At 54.3% G+C, this 20,827-nt stretch overlaps 1 protein-coding gene across 1 annotated transcript; it reads right to left on the bottom strand.

Annotated features, from left to right (window-relative positions):
- Positions 1 to 661: 661 nt before the first annotated feature.
- CSRP1 (cysteine and glycine rich protein 1) lies at positions 662 to 14,934 on the bottom strand. The gene is made up of 6 exons (XM_033080141.2): positions 14,807 to 14,934; positions 8,180 to 8,292; positions 3,716 to 3,884; positions 3,200 to 3,326; positions 1,359 to 1,452; positions 662 to 1,074 (listed from the first exon to the last, which is right to left on the bottom strand). The coding sequence occupies exons 2-6, from the start codon at positions 8,289 to 8,291 to the stop codon at positions 998 to 1,000; spliced, it is 579 nt and encodes a 192-aa protein (XP_032936032.1). The 5' UTR covers position 8,292; positions 14,807 to 14,934; the 3' UTR covers positions 662 to 997.
- Between the last annotated feature and the right edge of the window lie 5,893 nt (positions 14,935 to 20,827).

The raw sequence follows: 20,827 nt of genomic DNA, 5'->3' as shown, positions 1-20,827 counted from the left end.
ATATTTGTAACTTTAAAAACCCCAGAACTCAACTCCCTGTGGAGTCCCTAACTCTGAGCTGCAGTGAGGCTGATCCAAGTCTGTCCCACCGGTCCAACAGGAGAATCACAGAAAGGGAGTGAACAGCTTAGATGGAAACCAATTAAACTTGGGCAGCTGCCAAACTGGAGGCTTAATGATCCACAAGCTACTAAAAAAGCAGGGAGTAGGTCAAAAGCTGTTAATTACTTGGCACTGCTGGGCATGCCTGTTTGGAGAGGTGCCACGTAAAAGCACTGATAGGGGTTTTGAGAGGGTGAGCACGTGTGGCGCTACCAACACACCCCACAAGGGCTGTCCCTGGCCTCCCAGCTTCAACCTCTGCTTTTGGAATAATTATCCTCATCCCTGGAAGTGTTCAACGACAGGGCTTGGAGCAACCTGGGATAGTGGAAGGTGGAACAAGATGAGCTCTTAAGGTCTCCTTCAAACCATTCCATGCCGATTCTTGGTGGGAGCAGAGGGGGAGCCCATCCCAGCGGAGCTGTGTCAGGCCACATCAAACTGCACTGACACATTCCCACCATTGGGCTTTAATTACAAGCCAAGACTGCAAATACCTCCCCAGCTCTGGGCACCCAGTGCCCATCAGACAGTGAATAAGTAGCAGGGCGAGGCTGGGTGAGCTTTGATATCTCTGATGTTTTATTGCTTGCTCGATGTCACGGCTGAGCACGCGGCCGGCAGGATGGGCAACGCAGAGCAGGACTTGGGCACTGGGGCCTTGCTGCAGTGGGAGGGAATGGACCCCCCTGTGCCACCTGCCCAAGGAGGACACTGTCCCCATGGGGACAATGCTGGGACCACCCCAGCTCTGGGGAGCGCCGGGGCAGGGCAGGAGGAGCTGGTGCTGCGAAGCAGCGGTGGCTGGAGGTGACAGTGGGACACTCACTGCGGTGTGGGGTAGGCGGGCAGCACAGGACGAGCCCTGGGCGAGCACAGGGCCCAGCCCCGGAGCTCACTGTGAGTGGATCAGTGCCCCGGCGCCCTGCCCGAAGCCAAAGCCCTTGGGACCGAAGTTCTTGGCGTAACAACCTGCAGAGGATGGAAGGGAGACATAGGTGAGGCTGGCACAGGAGCAGGTTCTCCCCAAGGGGCACGCCCTGCCTGGACAGGACAAGGTTTGCCAGATTTGTTGGGCAGAGAGGCCCTGGCTCAGCAGGAAATTCTCCTGCTCTGTGGCTGGGACAATCAGTCCCCAAAAGCAGCTGCTGGGCGACCTCTTCCCCAGCCTCCATCCCCCCCCAGGTCCCTGCACGGGGGTCTTCACTGCCACCCCTCAGAGACCAGGACAAGCCAGCAGGGAAGATGGGTCTCACCTTTGCAGTAGATCTCCCCATCTTTGTCTGCCAGGGTGGTGGACTCCAGGCTTTTGCCACATTTGGCACAGCGGAAGCAGGACTTGTGCCAGGACTGTGGGACAGGAGCAGAACCCAGTCAGACCCCAGGGACAGGGCAGCCAGGCTCTGTTACTAACCAGACTCCCTGCTCTGTTTCTGATCCAAATGGGCTGGCAAAGAGCTCTGAACGGGATAAAAGCTTTTCCCTGGAAAGCACTCCCAGCCCCACAGGGAAAATACAGAGAAGAAACACTAGGTGTGATCACTGCTCTTGTGCTGATCTGGTTTTGGAGACCTTTTGCCCACAATCTTAGAAGTCATTTGTGCAGTAATTTCTACAATAATTTGTAAGGAACAATCCCCCCCCTCTTTGGGGACTGTCATCTCTTAACTAGCAAGATAAATCCTCCCTATTGTCCAGCTGAGACCCACAGCTGCTGATGTAAGGCTGGGGTGGCAGCAGGGATGGGACAACTGCCCCGCACATCCACGGCTCCAAGGAAGGCAGAAAACAGAGAGGAAAGATGCCAAAACCAGAGAGAGTTTAAAAATAACCTCCCATGGTTCCAGCAGTCCCCTGGAGATAAATGAGCTCACAGCCTTCAGGCAGACCTTAAGTAGCCAGAGCTGCTCACCAAGGAATTTAAACAAATACTTGGGAAAACATGAAACCTTTTTTGGAAGAAAATGTGAAATTCGGGGGCTGTAGGAGGAGTTATTGGATAGAGTCATCCAGCAAACATTAGCACATGAAATACGTGCTGTGGAATCCTCGCTGGGTCTACTTTCATGTAATTGCTTCACTAATTTTGGTTCCCTGTAAACACAGGGGCCAGAAGCTGACAAGGAAGCCCAGATCATGGTTTTAAGGGTAAATTCAGCTTGTGACCCTGGGCTGACCCTCAGTGTATCCATCACAAGCCAGCTGGGGGATGATGATGCTGAGGGGCCCTTTCTGTTGACCCCTCTCCTTGTTCTAGGGGCACAGGACAAGCACAAAGCCCCAGGAGGACAGAGCCCAGCCAAGTCAGGGGGTGACACCTCATCACTGGTGAGGCAGTCCCAGCATGGCCATCCTGTCCCCATGGCACAAATCCAAGCAGCCTGGCCTGGTGTCCCTGAGAAGCTGTGCATGTACCTGATCTCATGGGGAGGACAGCTCCAGGCAGGGACCTCATCTGGGGTCCCAGGGCTGGCAGAGCAGAAGGGGTGCCCAAGCCTTGCAGAGGAGCTGCACTGGGACCAGGTCACAGCTCAGGGTGCAAAGAACCCTGGTGAAGGGATGACCTTGGCACAGGGAGTGCCAGGGCTGTGACAGTGACCCTCACACCAAACCCTGAGCTGACCCAGCCACCACCTGGACAGCCCCAGGAACATTCACCAAACCCATGCCCACAGCTTGAACACCCTGCCTGGCCTGTGGGCAATGCTGACCACTGGAATTCATTGCCTGCCCCAAATCCTGGCCACAGCATCCCAGCCTGTGGCACAGAGCAGAGAAGGATGCACTTTTCAGTTAACAGTGACACATGGCACATGGCACTGCTCACCCTCCTACCACATCCACAGCAGGATCTCCACTGTGGCCGCTTCTGAGCAGGGCTGTAAATATTTAACATAAAATGTATTTCTCCTCCATCTACAAGTCTGTGAGAGTGCTGCAGCCTGCACAACCTGGTTTCCAGACATGCCAAGATCTCATTTTGGTGCTACCAGGCGAATGTGGTCATTGGACCCAAGCCCAGCCCTGGCTGAAGGCTGGTACAGACCCCTCTGAAGGTGTCCCTGCCATGCAGCCCCTGTGCCCCCCATCCCCTTACCTTGCCAGCTCCGATGACCTTCTCGGCTGCGTACACGGCTTGGCCACAGCGGGGGCAACCATCAGCTCCTCCCACCTTCTGGGCCATCCTGGCTGCATTGGGGTTGGGGGGTCGGTGGGGCTGGCCCCTGTGGGTGGCAGGGAGCTCATGATCAGAGAAGCAAGACAGAGCAGGGAAGAACTACAGGATCCCAAATCCCAGCCCAGTTTATAAGGGTATTTCAGGAACAATGTGTTGAGCCCCACAGGAAGTCCAGGCTGGGTGCTGTGCTGTGTGCTGGGAGGGGATGGGCAGCGTGCTCAGGCAATGGGGTCATGTCCCATCCCATCCCATCCCATCCCATCCCATCCCATCCCATCCCACCTGCTAAACAGGGTTCAGTGGGATTCCCTGGAGGGGCACAGGGGCCAGGCAACCCACACACACTGCTGGGAGCTCAGCTTCGCAGCCAAGCACCACAGGACAGGTGTGGGGAGAAGGTGCACACAGGCTGTCAAAAACAAAGCTCAAACTCACTCTTCATATTTGATTCCCAGGGACTCGCCCTTGTCAGTGCTCAGGGTCCCTGCTCCCTGCCCGTAGCCATAGCCCTTGGGGCCGTACTTCTTCCCGTAGCAGGACTTGCAGTAGATCTCCTCACCATGCACGGCCACAGTGGTGCTGTCCAAATTCTTCTTACAGACCACTAGAACAGAGAGGAGGGTGTGGCATCAGCCTGCTCTGCCAGAGCTTGCTAATTAGCTGGGGAAAACAAGCCCTCACAGGGACAGCACGCCTCAGCTTTCAAGGAGCAGGGAAACCCTCGACAGGATCCAGCTGCAGGGAACACATGCAAACCAGGGCAGATAAGGATCACAACAAGAGCAGTGTCTGGCTTTAAAAGGAAGCAACCACCAAAGCCAGCAGGGTGATACCAAGGGAAGGAAAGCTCTGTTAACCCTCTGGGTGCTGCTGTCCTGCAGCTGCACTTAAACCACAGGGGTGAATTTTCCCTACAAATCACTCCAGGATTCTCAAGCCTGGCGATGGATGTCCTGGCCCCACACCTTTTCCACTGCAAATCCACATCAGGAAGCACTCAAGGCAAAGAAATGTGAGCAAATGTGGTTTTCCTGGTGTTTGGATGGACCAAGAGCAGCCCTGTGGCCACACCACACCCGAGGCAGTGCAAGGGCTTCACACATTGGGCAGTCACCGCTCCAGAGATCAAAAGGCTCACGGAACACCTCCGCCCTGGTCCTGCCCCGCTTTGGGGGTGTGCATGGGGGGGTCTCAGGTGAGGAACACTAACTCAGCTGGGTGTTTGAGCCCTGGGGGTCAATGTGGGATACAAGATGGGACAGGAGGAGATGGCAGCCAGATTCAGGGGCCCTGCTGAGCCCACCCACAGCTTGAGCTTGGTGTTGGGCTCAGGTCTTCTCTTGATTTTTAGGTTTCCATAGAATCACAGGCTGGTTTGGGTTGGAAGGGACCTTCAGTTCAGATTATCAGGTGCCATGGACACCTTCCAATATCCCAGGTTGCTCCAAGCCCTGTCCAACCTGGTCTTGAACACTTCCAAAGATGGAGCAATCACAGCTTCTCTGGGAAGCAATGCCGCACCCCCCTCTGAGTAAAGAATTACTTCCTTATATCTAATCTTTCTCCCTTATATGTAATCTAGATTGCTCCTCTTTCCGTTTAAAAACATCCCCCCTTGCCCTGTCATTATCTGCATGTGTAAAAATTCACTCTCTTTTATAAATCCCCTTTAGGTCCTGTAAGTACCAGCTCCTGTCCCAGCTCTGCTCACAGCTGCCACATCCCTTCCCAGCACTTCCTGAGACACCCTGCCCAGCCAGCAGGAGGCCACCAGCACCCAAACTGCAGGTGATGTCCAGTGTTCACATACCCCGTGCAGGATCCCAGCCCCTAGGGCAGAGTCTGCAGTGCTGGCAGCCAGTCTCAAACAGATCTGGTTGCAGCTGCCACACAGCTTCCCCAATCCTGCTTTCCACGCCTTAAATGTCGAGGCTTCCAGCAGCTTCTTGGCCAGCAGAGCAGTTTCTTGGCCTTTCTCAATATCACAGGAACGCAAACAGAGCAGAGTTCTCCCCTTGGAGCAGCATGAACTGGGCAGGGGCAGAAGGCAGCACTTCCATGACTAAATACAGCCAGGAGAACCCTGTGTGCCTCTGCACGGACAAAGAGAAGGAAAGGGAAGCATCTCCTGCCATCTAAGGAAGCTCTGGCAGAGTCCTCTCCTGGCTACATGCTCCCACCACAGCAGGAGCTGGGGATGGAAAACGGATCCCAGCTGGGAGAGACTAGAGCTGGAAACTGGTTCCAAAGCTGCCAAGCTCTTGGGCTGCTCCTGGGATCTCTGCATTGCCCTGGAGTGACACTGCTTAGGCAGACCATCAGGAAGGAATGTGGGCACTTTCACTGGCATTTCAAAGGGCTTTGTCCTGAGCTTTGTGCCGGGATAGCAGTGAACGATTTCAGTGGCATCTGGATGGATTTGGAGCTCCAGACCAAACTTCTACAGTCCCTCATCTGTACTCACAGAGCTTTGAGAGGCAACAGAAAAAAATTTTACCCAGCCCCCAAGTTTGTGCATTGCAGACATTCCAGCGCACTGCACTCCCAGAGTTAAGAACCCTTTGTTTTTTTAAGAGGAACTGAACTGCTTAGCAAAACAATTAGACAAGAACTGCCTCTGCTTTCCAAGGCAAAGGGGCTCATTCCAGCTTATTTCTACTGCACTACCCAGGCAGCTGAATCACGGCCAGGAGTCAATCACCAAGTTGCTCCCTAAGCTCTAATGCACTGTGGTAGGCTTGGCTGCTTTTAGATGATGTTTTTGGCAGATCTGGTTGAAGTATTTGTTATTCTCCCCTAAAGATAATGGTTTCAAGTTCCTTGATGGGGCCCAAATGTAGCACTGGGGAACAAGCTGGGAATGCAGGAGCTCAGGAGCACCACCCACAGCCTTTAGCATGGACTGAGAACAGTGGGAGGCAGGGTGGACTGGCTCATGAGCCACAGCCTGAGCTGGGGAGCCACAGCCTGAGCTGGGGAGCCACAGCCTGAGCTGGGGAGCCACAGCCTGAGCTGGGGAGCCACAGCCTGAGCTGGGGAGCCACAGCCAGGACAGGAAGAGCTGCTGGATACATGTGGAATGACATAACAAATACCTGCAAAGCACAGGGACAGCATCCCTGAGCCAAAGACCACTCCCTGGGCACTTGCTTCCATGAACATACACGGGGGACCTTCTTTCCCACTCTGGCCATGTATTCCCACCTGGAAGCAATGCCTTCAGCCTTATTTTGTGGTTCCTGGAGGCCTGCCCTGCTCTCTGGGTGCCAGCATCCCATGGCAGCAGCTTTCTCTGGCAAACCATCTGTGTGCACAAGGGGTGAGGGCAGCATTCCCCACCCTCCTTATCTGAGGCCACAGAACAAACAGGATTTCCTTCTGCACAGCAGCTGCCATACAGACCCAGCCTGCAACCCTCATCCTGGCCAGCCTCTACAACTACCCTGCTGAGCCCTACCAGCCAAATCAAATTTGCAGCCTGGAAACTCCCACAAATGGGAGCTCCCAGCCATGCTGGCCACCCTCCCTACTGCTGGAGCATAACACAGCAGCAGCCTCCCCCTCCCTCTCCCTCTCTCCCATCTGGATCCAGTTGTACATGCTGCATCCCAGGCAGGCTGGACAAGAAGCACCCAGTAGCCAGGCGAGGTGGACACAGGAGCATGGCAGGGATCATCCCATGAGTCACGGGAGTTTCCCTGCTGGAAGAGATCAGTTCCAGAGTGTGCCTGTTTCCAAATCCCATCTCTGCTTGCTGCCCCTATGGAAAAGATCCCAGCTTTACTCCCTGCTGGGATGGGATGGTGAGACTGGCTCCAGGGCATTGGGACCAGCTGAGGAAACATAAAAACCTCAGTGGAGCCCTGCTGCAAGGCCACCCTGGAGATGCATTTCTGCTGCTCTGTGGCAAATGCAATGTCTTGAGGAGCCATCAACAGACACAGGCAACATGTGCTCCTGTCCACAGAATTTCAGAGATGTTTGAGTGGAAAGGGACCTTAAAACTCGTCTTATCCTTCCCCCTGCTAGGGGCAGGGACACCTTCCACTAGATCATGTTGTTCCAAGCCCCATCTCCTGTAGGCACAGGAGAATCACTGGTTCTTATACGTGACAGTCTCCAGGGACAGAGGACAGTAATCTGGCACCACACAGGCTGAGGACACTGCTTATCTTTTAAATCAAATGTCCTACAGCCCCTCTGGATGCCCTGGGTTTAAGGAGCTGCTCTCAGCACTGCAACACCACTGGCCCTGGGATCCCCAAAGGCAGGGAAGGGTGTCTGGGGACATGCAGCAGGACCTCAGCAGTGTTTGTTTGCAGAGCGGGCAGAGGAAGGGAGCTCGGCACTGGATCACCTGCAGCCAAATCCTGTTCTGCTGCCCCTCTCCAGAGGTGACACTTGGGCCCAAACATACACAAGAGATATCCTCAGCAACACTGGATCTGCAGACAGGCTGGGGATGATGCTTCAGCACTTCTCAGGAGGCTTTCCATCAGCACAAGGGTCAGGAGAGGACCATCATCTCCTCAGACATGAGGAGATTCCATGCCAGTTCCCCAGGCTCAGCCACCTTTTAGTATGGCAAAGCCACTTAGAAGGCTACAGCCAGCCCCACGTCCGAGCATTGCCTGGGATGTGCCACCTCCTGCCCCCTCTGCTGGGAGAGGCCCTGTCTCATGCTCCAGTCCTTAACATCTGGACACATACTCCCTGGCCTTTCCCTGGAGTAGGGATGGACTCTTTGCGTGGGTGCTGGCTGAGGTCAGCCCTGACAGCTTGCACAGCCCATGTGTCCTGGGATGATCCATGTTCCTGCCACACTGGGGGGTTTGGAGAGATCCTGAGGAACCCTTGCCCAGGAAGCAGAGAGGAAGTCAGGGAAGGGGTGGTACTCACTGCACAAGAAGCAGGACTTGTGGAAGCTGTTGCCTTCACACTGCACCTCCTCAGCGAAGTACACGGCCTTCTGGCACACCCCACACTTCTTCCCTCCTCCCCAGTTTGGCATCCTGCAGGGGAAAGCACAGTCAGGCACAGGGACAGGGCTCTGGGGGGCTGGGGTGGGGCAGCTGGAGCAGGCACCAGAGCTCCAGCAACTTTCCCATATCCACACAAGCACAGACTGCAGGGCTGGCAAGGAGCAGAACCAGTAGAACTCAGGGGCTCAGCATGCAGCAGTGCCAGCTGCCTCGTAGGGACCACTGGTCCTGTCTGCCAGGAGCAGCAGAAATCCCTGTCATGGAGCTGTGAGACCTCAAAGCTCCTGTCAGTGCCAGGAAAAGAGGAAGGCAACACAATGCTGGGAGGCAGCACCCACAGTTACCCAGGCACCTCCTCAGGTCACAGCCCTCCTGTCACCCCATGCCATACCCAGGGTGACTGTGACGGAGCCTTGGTGCTGGAGTGGCAGCTGCCACAGCCCGGAACACAGTCCCAGCTTCTCCTCCCTGACCAACTCTTCCACCTCAGCCACTGCAGGGCAGAGGACAGTCAGGGCTGTCCTGGGGGCAGGAGCTGACCCCTGACACCACCAAACCCCAGGCTCTGGCACATGTCCCACAGCACTATCAGCTCCTGCCCTCCCAGGCACTCCAGTATCTCAGTCTCGTCCAGGACTGCAGGCAGAGTCACGGAACCCAGAGAATCTGAAATCAAGAAGACAGTGCAGTGCAAAGACTTGAGCAGCAGCCTAAGCCACCATCCAGCTCCTCTGCAAGCTATAAATGCTTCTATTTCTCTTCTCTTCCCCAAGTTGTGCCTGATGAAACACTATCAAGAGGTCCCTAGATTTGCAGATAACCCCAAAGTATTGTGAGTTGCTTACATGAGCAGCAGAGCTCCAGGCCAGAGGGGCCTTGACACTTATGAAGACCAGGTCAACATAAACCTCGAGACATTCACGTAACAAAAGTCCTGCAAGGAGATTCTGAGGGAGCCAGGCCAATTGAGTGTGGCCAAGAGGAAGCTAAGGACAATCAAACAGCAACCTGGGGTTGCTACAAAGACAATAAAACAGTTTTTAGAGGGGTCCAACAATACAAGTAAGGTCAATAGGCACAAGCTGCAGTTTGAGAGGTCTCCAGGGGCCTTTTCCATCAACACCTCTGTAATTCCCCATCCTGCTCCCATCTCGGGACAGGCAGCAGAAGTCACCATGTGCTTCCTGACTCCTGAATAGCTAAAGGTCCCCAAAACATCAGGACAAGGTCCCCAAAAACCAAACCTCATTTTCAGAGTACAAGATCTGCCAGCCCACTATGTGTTTAGGATCTCATCACCTCCCTCAACTCAGCTGTGTGGAGATGAGGAAGGGACCTGGGTCTGCCAAGGCACACCAGAAGCCTTGGAGCCATCCCCTTGCAGCAGATCCTGGGTCACCTCAGGCAGGTGAAGCCCCCTCCCTAGGCCTCCAATCCCAGTGACTCTCCCATCTGGGGAGGTGGGTGCTAAACCCAGCAGGCCTGGGGGTTGTACAAACATCAGACAAAGATGGGGGACCATGAAGGGCTCACAGTCACAGCAAGATCCCTGCACCTCCCTGGTCCATGGGGAAGTTGAGATCTTCCCTATGTGAGAGTATTTTGTCAGAAAAAGAGAAACTGATCCCAGCCTGGTTACCAGGGCAGGCGTCAGGACAGGAGTCAGAACTGACTTGCTGACTCCACTTTATCCTGGCCACAGCTCCTAGATGCCTAGAGGGTCTCAGTACAGGACAGACAGAGAAGTGGAGGGTGCTGGGAGCAGGGCTGGAAAGGCTGTGCTAGATCCCAGGATGATGGGCGCCGTGTCTGGGGTCTGATCACAGCAGCTGGGAAGTCTCTTGTCCAAAGGTCCTGCAGGATGAGTTTCCCACTGTGCCAAGTCCCTCCCTTTCAGCCTGGTTCTTCCCGTCCCAGCCTTTGGATTGCCTTAAAAGGACACAGGCTGTTTCTCTCCAGAGCCTGTTTTTTCCCCTTGATCAGGAGGAGGGCTTGACCTGGTTCAGGAGTTTCCTTGGAGGGCAGAAACATCCAGCAGCACCTCCTGCCAGCCCCTGAGCCCTGCATGGCATCCTCCAGTCCACCAGCCCTTTCAGCCCCTGTGTCAGATGCCATGTCAGGAATGACACATCACTGGCTACAATTTTTCTAGGTCCCCCATCCCTTTCCAACTAGCACAGGTGGCAGACCCCATCTCTGGGATTCCCCAACTCCAGTTTTGGGGGTATCCTCTTGTCAACCCTCCCTGCTCCAGAGCCAGGGCATCCACAAGTGCACTCCACGGTTTGGCACCAGCTGTTCCCCTTTGCCTCCACAGCACATTTTGTTCCCCGCTCAGAGCAGCAGCAGCCAAGGAAAAGGCTTTGTTTGTCCTGAACATCAGGGCTACCCCACCCAAACCAAGAGATTAGCAGTGAGAACACCTTCCCCCGAGCTGCCTACAGGAGGAGAAAAACTGCTTCTGGGTGAAGTGCACCTGACATTTGCCACAAGAAGAGTCCAAAACCTTTTGCTGCTGATTTTCCTTAATCCAGCATGGGAAGACTGCAGGTGCCTCCACTCAGTTTACATGATGCCAGGTGATTTGAGCAGGTAACTCTCACCACAAAGCACAAACAGAGCCCCAGAAAAGCCACATCCCAGCAAAACCTCCTCGCACACACCATGGAAATGAGTTTGTCCTGGGGATCCATGTGAGGGCTCACAGCTGGACACAGAGAAAGCCTGAAAGAAGATTGAGTTGCTGAGAATTCCCTGTTAGTCCACAACACACGCACCCCCATGCTGTGAACCCAGAAGGCCACGCAGAGACCAAATTTGTGCTACAGGCTGGCATCAGCAGCAAAAAAAGGAATAGGAAAACCTTGCTCTGAGCATCTGGACCTGACAGCAAAGTCCTCACAACTGCCATCCAGACAGATCCATCCTCCCAATTCCCTAAGTAATGGCCACTTTAAGATATGTTAGAGTGTTTGCAATCCTTTCAGCACTATTTCCAGAATACTTTGCATATTTTGCCCAATTTCAATGCTTGGTGACTGGAGTCACACTTCTCCAAGCCACTCTGGGCCCCATGCAAAATAAGGAACAGGAGGTGTCCTGCAGCCAATGACCTCACTGAGCACAGGCAAGGGGAACACCCAGGGCTGCAAAAACCCCAAGATTATCCTCCTTCCTCCTGCAGCTCCACAACTCTCAGCAAACATATCCAAAGCCCTACAAACACCACTCACAGTACCAAGCAGGGCTTGGCCCTGGAGCCACTCCATCATCCACTACAGGCCCCCAAAACCTAGATCCCATCCTTTAGAGCAGCAGCTGCACTGTGGGGAGCACAGATAGAGGGTGCAGAAGCACCTAAGGCTGACACTTGCTGGAGATTAACCCCAATACCAGAGTCTGATGTTGCATCAGTACAGCTCTCCAGAGAAGACCAGCTTGGATGGAGCTTGGAACAACCTGAGATAGTGGAAGGTGCTCCTGCCTATGGCAGGGGGTGGCACTGGGTGACCTTCGAGGTCCCTTCCAACCCAAACCTGCCTGTGGTTCTATGAAATCTGGGCTCAGACTCACATACATTTCAGAGGTGCTGTGTTGCACCAGTCTGGGAGGCAGTGTAAGCTACACTGAACAACCAGGCATAAACCAGTATGGAACCAGTATGTACTGGTGCTTTAGGATGTCATCACTGGCTGTAAGGGGAAGCAATGAGCTGATGCAGCCATCACGCAGCAAAAACAGTCATCCTCTTTTTTGAGTGGGTTAAGAGGTCAGTGTGTTCCTGTCACTGCCCCTGAAGCTGACACCCTCCACCCTGCCCTCCTGAGAGCAGCTGGGTGGGAACTGCTGGAGCAACACCTGTGGCTGTGTGGATGCAGCTCCATGGCCCAGGGAGCACTCAGGGCAGGGCAGGCCCTACCCTGTCACACTCTGAGGAACATCCCTGCAGCCACCAGGTTGTCAGCACACCCATTCAACCTTCTGCAATAGCTGGAAAATCTTCCCATGTCTGAGCCCTACTAAAATCCTACAGTAATTAATTGCAGAGCAATCACTTTGTGTTCGGAGATCACTGAGGAACAGCAGACTCATGCTGATCCATATTAAAAGTTTTTTGGGTTTTTTTCCCCAATCAGAGCATTAAAACAAGGGCGTGACAGAAGAGGACCATCAGTGCTGGACAAAATTCACTCACAATGTTTACAGCAGTCCAGGCAGAATTAATTCATGCCCTGGCAAAGGGAAGAGTCAAAGGAAAGGAAGCCACACCAGGAGCCCCAAGTCCTGGGGTCTGAGTAGTACCTTCCAGTTTAGAGAGCAGCTGCCATGGCCATCAAATGGGCAGAAATTTGAAGCAAGTAGGACCCAGACAGATGAGACATGGGCAGAGCAGAGAGGAACCAGTTCCCAGGGATACACCAGGGAACATTCCCTGGGAAAGCCCCAGGACATAGCACCACGGGTTTATCACCGGGACCTGCAGTCCCATGGGGAATTCTGTCCCAGGCAAACAGGAACTGTCACAGCGCAGCTTTCCATCACCTGGGCACAGGTGTGAATAGCCTTACAAGGGGAAAGCTAGAACTGTCCCCTTGTCCTCTGCTGTGTCAGGAGCTGGGAGGAGCAGTGACATGAGGAGACTCTGGGCCACCAACAGTGTAAGCAAGGATAAGTGAAAGTCATGTGTGACCCAGTGATGTCGAACTGGTGAGCAAGAGAACAGGGGACCTGAGGCTGGTGAGCTCAGAGACATGGAAAAACACTGGGAATTACCTGGGAGAAATCACAGAACTGCCCCAGGAGATGCAGCTGGATCGCATCAGGTGCCTCTGAGGGCTTTGCTGGGATAGGAGGGAAGTCAGGAGGCTCTGAGCTTCAGTGATGCTCACATGGGCTCATCTACTCCATGGCTCAAAGAGCAATCAGGCTTGACTCCACCAGCCATCAGATGATTCTGCCACCAAGGCAGCCTCAGGTCGGCTGTGCAGAGAAGGGACCTGAGAGAGGCCAGCACGGTGCTGAGCCACAGCCAGACATGGCTCTCACAGCCACGGCCTCTGCCTGTGCGTATGCTGCTCCCAAGCTTGGCTTACAAAGGCTCCTTGGAAGCAGAGTCCTCCCTGAAAATCCCAACTTGATCCAGAAAAAAAGCAGCAGCACTTTCAGGTGGTGCTAAAAAAAGCTCCTGAATCCCACAGGGATCAAGATCCATCACCAGACTGAGCTCACTTGAGCTTCCCCAAATCCCTGAAATGCCTCAGGTGGTCGCATGTTCCCCACTTGGTGCTACTTTCCAGGAGCAGAGAGCCAAGCTCAGCTGCTTTGAGGCAGCACTCAGGCACTGCCATCCTGGCTGGAGAGCCCCTGATCCAGGGGATAGCAGAGGCTGGCACAGAGCCCATGACCCCCTGCAGCAGCACAGCCCTGAGCTCCTTGGGAAGAGCTGAATCCTCCCCAGGGCCCAGTGCACTTTGCCAGCCTCACCCCCCGCAGAATAACAGAACATCCTGCGCTGGAATTGATCCACGAAGATCACATCCAATCCCTGGCCCTGCAGAGATGCCCCAACAATCCCACCCTGTGCATCCCTGGTAGCGTTGTCCAAACTTTCCTGGAGCTCTGGCAGCCTCGGGGCTGTGCCCATTCCCTGGGGAGCCTGGGCAGTGCCCAGCACCCTCTGGGGGAAGAGCCTTTCCCAATACCCAGCCTAACCCTCCCCTGACAGAGCTCCAGCCCTTCCCTCAGCTCCTGTCCATGCACACACTGAGCAGAGATTAAAGCTGTCCCTCCGCTGCCCCTCGGGAGGAGCTGCAGACGCCGGGGAGCTCTGACCTCAGGCTCCCCTGCTCCAGCAGAAACAGTCAGACCAAATGAGTACAGCTGCTCCTTTGCAACTTCTCCTCTCACCGTTCCCCAAGCTCTAGAGTCAGGAGGAGCAGCGCCCAAAGCCAGCCTCACCCCGCACAATATTTTAGCAATGTCCCCTTCTCACGCAGGGAGAGACAGAGGATCTGATACAGGGACTTGGCAGCATCCGGGGCTTTTGCACAGCGCTCCTGAACCCCCTCCCACGGGCGGAGAGCTCCGAAGGTTGGAAAGCAGCACCTGGAGTTCTATACGAGCCTGTGCCCAGCCTGCTGCACAGCAATACAGATCCCCTCTGGGAACTCACCTGAGCCCACAGCTGAGCTGCCTCAGGCTCCCTGGAAATGAGCTCTACTGAGCTCAGTCCATCTGATGCAAGAGCTTTTACTTCCGTATCCCTCCATGTGCGCGGCTGCTGCGGCACTGGGAGCAGCCTCGGGCGGTCCCAGCCCTCCCGTGCCCACCCCACGGGCACACGGGGCTGTGCCCCTCTCCAGCCCCACATCTCCCCCTCTGCGGCCCGCTGGGCTGTGGGGCGGTGGGGATGGGGCATCCTCAGGGGATGGAGAGAGGGATGGAGGCAGCTCCGGGCTGGGGGAGCAGCAGCCCCGGGCATGGGAGGGGAAGAGGCTCCGCTGCGCTCGGCGAGACTCGGCGGCTGCCTTGACCCCGCACCCACCTGCGGCCGGGCCGGGGACGGTGTCGGCTTCAAGTCCGGCGCCGGGGTCGGTGTCAAATCCGGGGTCGGTGCCGGTGGCGGGAGCCGCGCTGGGGCCGCCGCTCGGCGCTTTTGTCGCTGGCGGGGCAGGGCGGGTCCCGGGGCGGTGGCGGCACTGATGTCACGGGCTGTGGGGGATGGCACGGCCGGACCGGCCCCGGCAGCGCCGGCACCGACTGACGCTGCCTAGAACCCCCATCCCACCACCGGGGAAGGACCCTCCGGGGCACTGAAAGTTCCCAGGCAGCGGGAGCACCTCCCAGATGTTTCGATCGGTATTTTGTTCTGCTGAACGTTTTTCTCTAAATTAAAAGAGATGAATGAAGATTGAGAATGGACAGAGAGCAGCCCTGGGGAGAAGGACATGGCAGTGTTGGTGGATGAGAAGCTCAACGTGCCCCAACCACGAGCTCTGGCAGCTCAGAACCCCCCGTGTGCTGGGCTGATCCCCCAGTGTGGGCAGCAGGGCAGGGGGAGATTCTGCCCCTGTGCCCCACTCAGGTGAGACCCCACCTGCAGAGCTGCCTCCAGCCCTGGGCTTCCAGCACAGGAAGGACGTGGAGCTGCTGGAGTGAGCCCAGAGGAGGCCACAGAGCTGCTCCCAGACCTGGAGCCCTCTCTGCTCTGGAGCCAGGCAGGGAGAGCTGGGGGTGTTCAAACTGGAGAAGAGAAGGTTCCAGGGAAGCCAGGAGGCTTTTCCACAGATAAAAAGAGTTTATAATACTACATCAAAACCTGCTGTACAATATTAGTGGTAAGGCCCTGGCACAAGCTGCCCAGAAAAGCTGTGGCTGCCCCATCCCTGGAAGGCCAGAGGCTTGGAGTAACCTGGGGTAGCGGAAGGTGTCCCTGCCCGTGGTGGGACAAGATGGGCTTTGAGGTCCCTTCCAACCCAACCCAGACTGGGATTATGAGTCTCTCATAACAAACTTCAGAGCAGAGGAGCAAGAAGAGATTCTCTGGCAATGGCTCCCATGGGAACCCACCACAACAGTGCAGACAGACGGGGGAAGAAATACACGCAGCCCCAAACTGCACAGGAAAGGCTGCAGAGGTGTTGGGAAAACACTCCCAGCACAGCTAGAGGACAGGTGGGAATCTGGCTCCCTGTGAAAGGAGAGCTCTGAGAAGTGAAGAGGTCAAAGCAGTGCAGAAGCAGAGACACTGCTGCCCTTGCTGATGTCTTACACACCCCCTGTGTCCATCTGAGCCCAAACATTCCTCGAGCAGCCTACAGAAAGTGTGGCTGCAGGACTTCAAAGCTGCTTTTCCCTTTTTCCTGTGTGTTTCTATGCTAGGACAGTACAGGAGCCCAGGAAGCTCAGGACCTTGTGACAAACGATTCCAAGGCTCCCCAGGGGATGCTGTTTACACCCTGAGGTCTGTGTGTAGGCTCTGTAGCATGCTGAAAGCTCTGTTTGGTCACTGTTCTGTGCTCAGAGCCCTGGCAGGACCCCACATCCCAGCTGGAGTCTGGGTGTCCTCTCATGTGCTCATCCCTGCCTGACTTGCAGCTTGCTGGAGTACAAACTTCTGCTTTTCATCCCCTTGGGAAACAGTGTCCTGGATCTGTCCCCCTCTGGCACTCCCCCTCTTCCTGTGGAGGGGGGCAGAGAGGGGAGTGGGACACCCTCCCTGATCCCAGCAAACCCCACACAGGGACAGGAACCAGGTGGCACCACACAGGGAAAGGATCTTCCCATTCTTAGGCATTTTTGGTGCCCTGGAAGATTGCATCTATCAGTGTTCTGTTCCCTGGACCTGGAGGTCAGCAAAAGGCTGCCACTTCCAGGCGCAGCTACACAGGAAGCTCCTGGAGGGGAAGTCAGGAGAATGGAACAATTTTGCTGGTGGCTAAATGGCTTCCCACCCTGAGCTGCTGCCCTGGGAGCCCCTGTGGCATCTGCGCTCCATGAGGATCTGCCAGCCCTTACAGCAGGTGAGGCTGGAGAGAAGCTGGATGCTCCAGTGCTCCTGATGGCAGTGGCCATGGGCAGGATTGCCAAGGAAGGCCCGAATGCCATTGGCAAAAGCTCCCAGTGAATTTCTCTGACCTAGGCTGGCCTTTTTCTCCTCGACAAATGGAAGAGGGTACTGGCAGCTGACACGAGGAGCCTGATGGCTGCTCTCTGGGGCTCAGGGACACTTCTCTCCCGCTCCTCTCCCGAGGCACCACAGCTCACCGGAGGCAGGCATTCTGCTAGCAGGAGCTGGGGAGCCCAGGCTGCTGCAGCTGCTGGGATTGTGCAACTAAAACTGTCAGGAAGGGAGGAGGGCTGGGAGGGCAGCAGCGAGCTGCTTCCTTTGGACCTGGAAAAACTTTGGCACCAGATTTCACAGGAATTTTGCTGTGAACTCTGGGCTAAGAAGCTCCTGGAACAACTTGAGGCCATTTCCTCTTGTCTTGTTGCCTCCTACTTGGGACAAGAGCCAGATCTCCACCTGGTTCCAACCACGTGTCAGTGAGTTGTAGAAACTGAGAAGGTCCCTCCTGAGTCTCTTTTTTTTTCCAGGCTGAGCCCCTCCAGCTCCCCCAGCCACTCCTGGTGCTCCAGACCCTTCCCCAGCTCTGTTCCCTTCTCTGGACACACTCTAACCACTTAATGGCTCTCTTGCCATAAGGGCCCCCAAACTGCCCCCGGGACTGGATGTGCCTCAATAGTGTCAGTACAGAGGGATGGGCATTGGTCCTGCTCACTACACCATGGCTGGTACAAGTCAGGATGCCACTGGCCTCCTTGCCCACTTGGGCACACTGACCACTCATGCTGAGCAGTGTCAACCAAAACATCACCCCCTCCAGCTGCTCCTGATGACCAGGGATCTCCCACAAGCTGCCCCAAGGCTTTGTAGAGCGTTAGACATATCCCAGAGCTGATGTCACCGCAGCATTTGGGAATCAGCAGCCTTTCCCTGTGGGCTAGGAAGCCTCTGCCAGATGGCTCAGAGGCTGTGTCTAATCCAGGGTGCAGGAGATGATGCTGCACATGCCAACCTGTAGCAGACTTGGGCAGACCTGCCCCCTCCATCCCACACGAGCAAGGCAGGAGCTGCCAGGTTTCAGAGGCTCTCCTGCTCCCATTTCTTTTCTCCAGAGGAGGCAGAGCAAGTGGATTAAAAGCTGCCTGTCAGCTTCAGAAAGGATCTCTGTATCCCCCAATTCTGCTGCTGGAAACTCCATCTCTGGTCTTTGCTCTGAAGGGGCCTGAAGGGGACCAGGTTTGTGAAGGACCCCATTTCAGAGGGAGCAGGGCCCAGGCCTGGCTGCTTCTACACTGGCACAGGATGCCTTGTGTGCCAGAGGGACACTTGGCCCCTTTTGGGAGTGTAGAGACCCCAAAGCCCATCCCAGCTCACCTCCCAGTGTCTCCTCAGCGGCAGAGTGGTATCTCTTTGGCTCTGTAACCTGGGGCTGTCCCTCTGCCTCTCAACTGCTGCAGCCTTCCCATCTCCCCAACAGCACCTAGCAGAGTCCAGAGATGCAGGGGAGCAGGAGCTTTCTGTTCAGGGACTTATAGCCAGGGGAGGGTCAGTCTCTTCTCCCAGGGAATAAGGGACAGGACAAGAGGAAGCAACAAGTTGCCCCAGGGGAGGTTCAGGTTGGGTATTAGAGAAAACTCAATGGTGCTTTGCAGCTGAGAAACTGCTCAGCACCTGCCAGCCAGGACAGGGAGATGTCCTGCTGCTGAGCCAAGAACTGGGGTGAAAATGCTTTCCTCTGATGAATGTGGTTCATTAAAGCCTAGCTGTATCATTAACATACTCGTCCATCCCAAAGGTAACCCCCCCACAAAGTATGACCATCCCTCACTGGGGTGTTTTTTGTGGCTCTGTCTTTAAAAGCAAAGAAAAAGAATTTTACATATAAAGGTCTGCATGACTTGAGTCACTCGAGTTCCACCTAAACAGAAAGAAACCACATAAAAAGTAAGTTGAGAATGGGAGGAAAGTGAGGGAAGACTCCATGGTTACTGCTGGGGTCAGTCAATGGGTGAACCTGCCTTTTTCCCCATCAGGACCTATTGAGTAAGAAGTGCACTCTGTGCACACTGAATGCTTTAATTGAGGATTAGAGATTGTCTGAGGATTACTTTGAACGCATTTATTCAGTCAGGTCCTATCACTGACAAATCCTATCACTGACAGGTTCTATCACAGACGATTCTCAAACTATAACCTGTCACTATTTTATAGAAATAAGATAGTTATTCTGTAAACTCTGAGGGTGAATCCTTCCCTGGTATGGGCAGTCACCAGCAGCAGGGAACATACTCAGTTAAAGAGCCCCTGCAGAGTCAAAAAGTGGAAGAGCTGCTGAGGGCTCTCCCTTATGCTGGAGTAAGTCAGTGGCAGCACTCTCCGATCCAGCAGGAGGGTGCTGAGAAGGCTCCCCCTAATGGGATGCTGACAGACTGCTCAGGCATAAGGGTCTCAGCTTTCCTGGGGCACTGAGACAAATTACAGTAATTTCATCATTATAAGCCACACCATTTTGACTAAAATTTTGGTCCAAACCCAAAGTGTGGCTTATAATGAGGTGCGGCTTATATACGGACAAAGAACAAAAAGTTGCTGTTTTAGTTTGGAGGACAGGTGTGTGCTGAGAAAGGCAGGAGCTTCTGTTTGAAATGGAGAATGTAAACCCCCTCCCTCCAAATTGTTATAATTTTGAAATCAAGGGGCTTTCAGGCAAAGATATGGGAATTAGGAATTACAGTTCTTTTCTAGGGAAATTAAAATAGAAATACAGTACTACAAAGAAACAAACTCCAAACCCTGACAAAGTCAGAGTACAACCTGACACCCGTCAGGCAGGGTGTTGGCAGCAGTCCCATTCCATGGTGGCTGCATCCTCCTGCAGTGACAGATGTGGCTCAGTTGGAGCAGTGCTCCTGTACAAGGTGCAGTTTCCCTCTAAAGGTCCAGTGCTGATGTGGAGAAATCCAGTTTTCCTATGGAGTCCAGTGGAGAAAGGGCTCCCTTAGTGTCCCAAAGCCTCTGTTTTTATCTTGGTAAGAAATATTGGGCTCTTCCCCCTGGCTGGAGCAACTCCCAATGGGATGCAGTAATTTTATCAGTCCCACAGTGGGACTCAATGGCCATTAGCAGAAAATGACTGGCTGGAGGAAGGATGGGGTGTGAAAAGATAAAGAACAATGCCCTGCCTGGTTTCAATGGATGGCCCATTAGCAGAATATCTGCCATTGAGATAAGGATCACTGCCCCCACCCTCAACAGATGGTGATAGAATAGATACCTTTTATCACACTCTGTATTGTAACGTGCGGCTTATAATCAGATGCAGCTTATATATGGACAAAGAATGAAAAGTTGCTGGCACCCAGAAGTGCAGCTTATAATCAGGTATGGCTTATAATTGTGAAATTACTGTAATTGTCTCAGGACGATGGAGCATGTGGCAGCAGTACAGGCCCAGGCCATTGGGCATGGAGTTGCAGAAACCCTAGTGGCTGTGCAGTTTCCTTTTAAAACAGTCACAGTACCAGCCTATATGTTTTCAATGTGGTCTACAGGGACATTTTCGAAAAGGTGTTCACAGAGAAAGAGGAGATACCTGGTTCCTGGTAAAAACCAACCGCAGGCTAAACAGTTTTCTTCAAAAGGTAACTTCCACAGGCAGCCATCAAAACACTTCCACCAGAGCGTAAGTTGGCTTCATGCAATGACAGAAATCTACAAGCCAATGCTGCTGACGATTGTGGAAATTCAAGAAGCTCTAGCCTCCACCACAGGCCATATGGCTCTGAACTTCAACAACTCATTTCAGGACTACCAGCAACAATTCCGTGAGGTGCTCAGCTGGAACTGGTAAGTGCTAAGCCTGTAATGCTGACAGATTTCTTTATACATTCAATTTCGACAGGGCAACTTGAGTCTGAAGATTGGCCCCGTAAAGTATTGATCCTGGGAAACTGAAGATCAAAGACAGAGGACTTTTTGTCCTCCCTATTGTATTATCTG

The sequence above is a fragment of the Catharus ustulatus genome, chromosome 25 (genome assembly GCF_009819885.2).
Source record: "Catharus ustulatus isolate bCatUst1 chromosome 25, bCatUst1.pri.v2, whole genome shotgun sequence".
NCBI classification, from domain to species: Eukaryota; Metazoa; Chordata; class Aves; order Passeriformes; family Turdidae; genus Catharus; species Catharus ustulatus.
The sequence above is the reverse complement of the archived record's forward strand: the minus strand, read 5'-3'. Positions and strand labels throughout refer to the sequence as shown.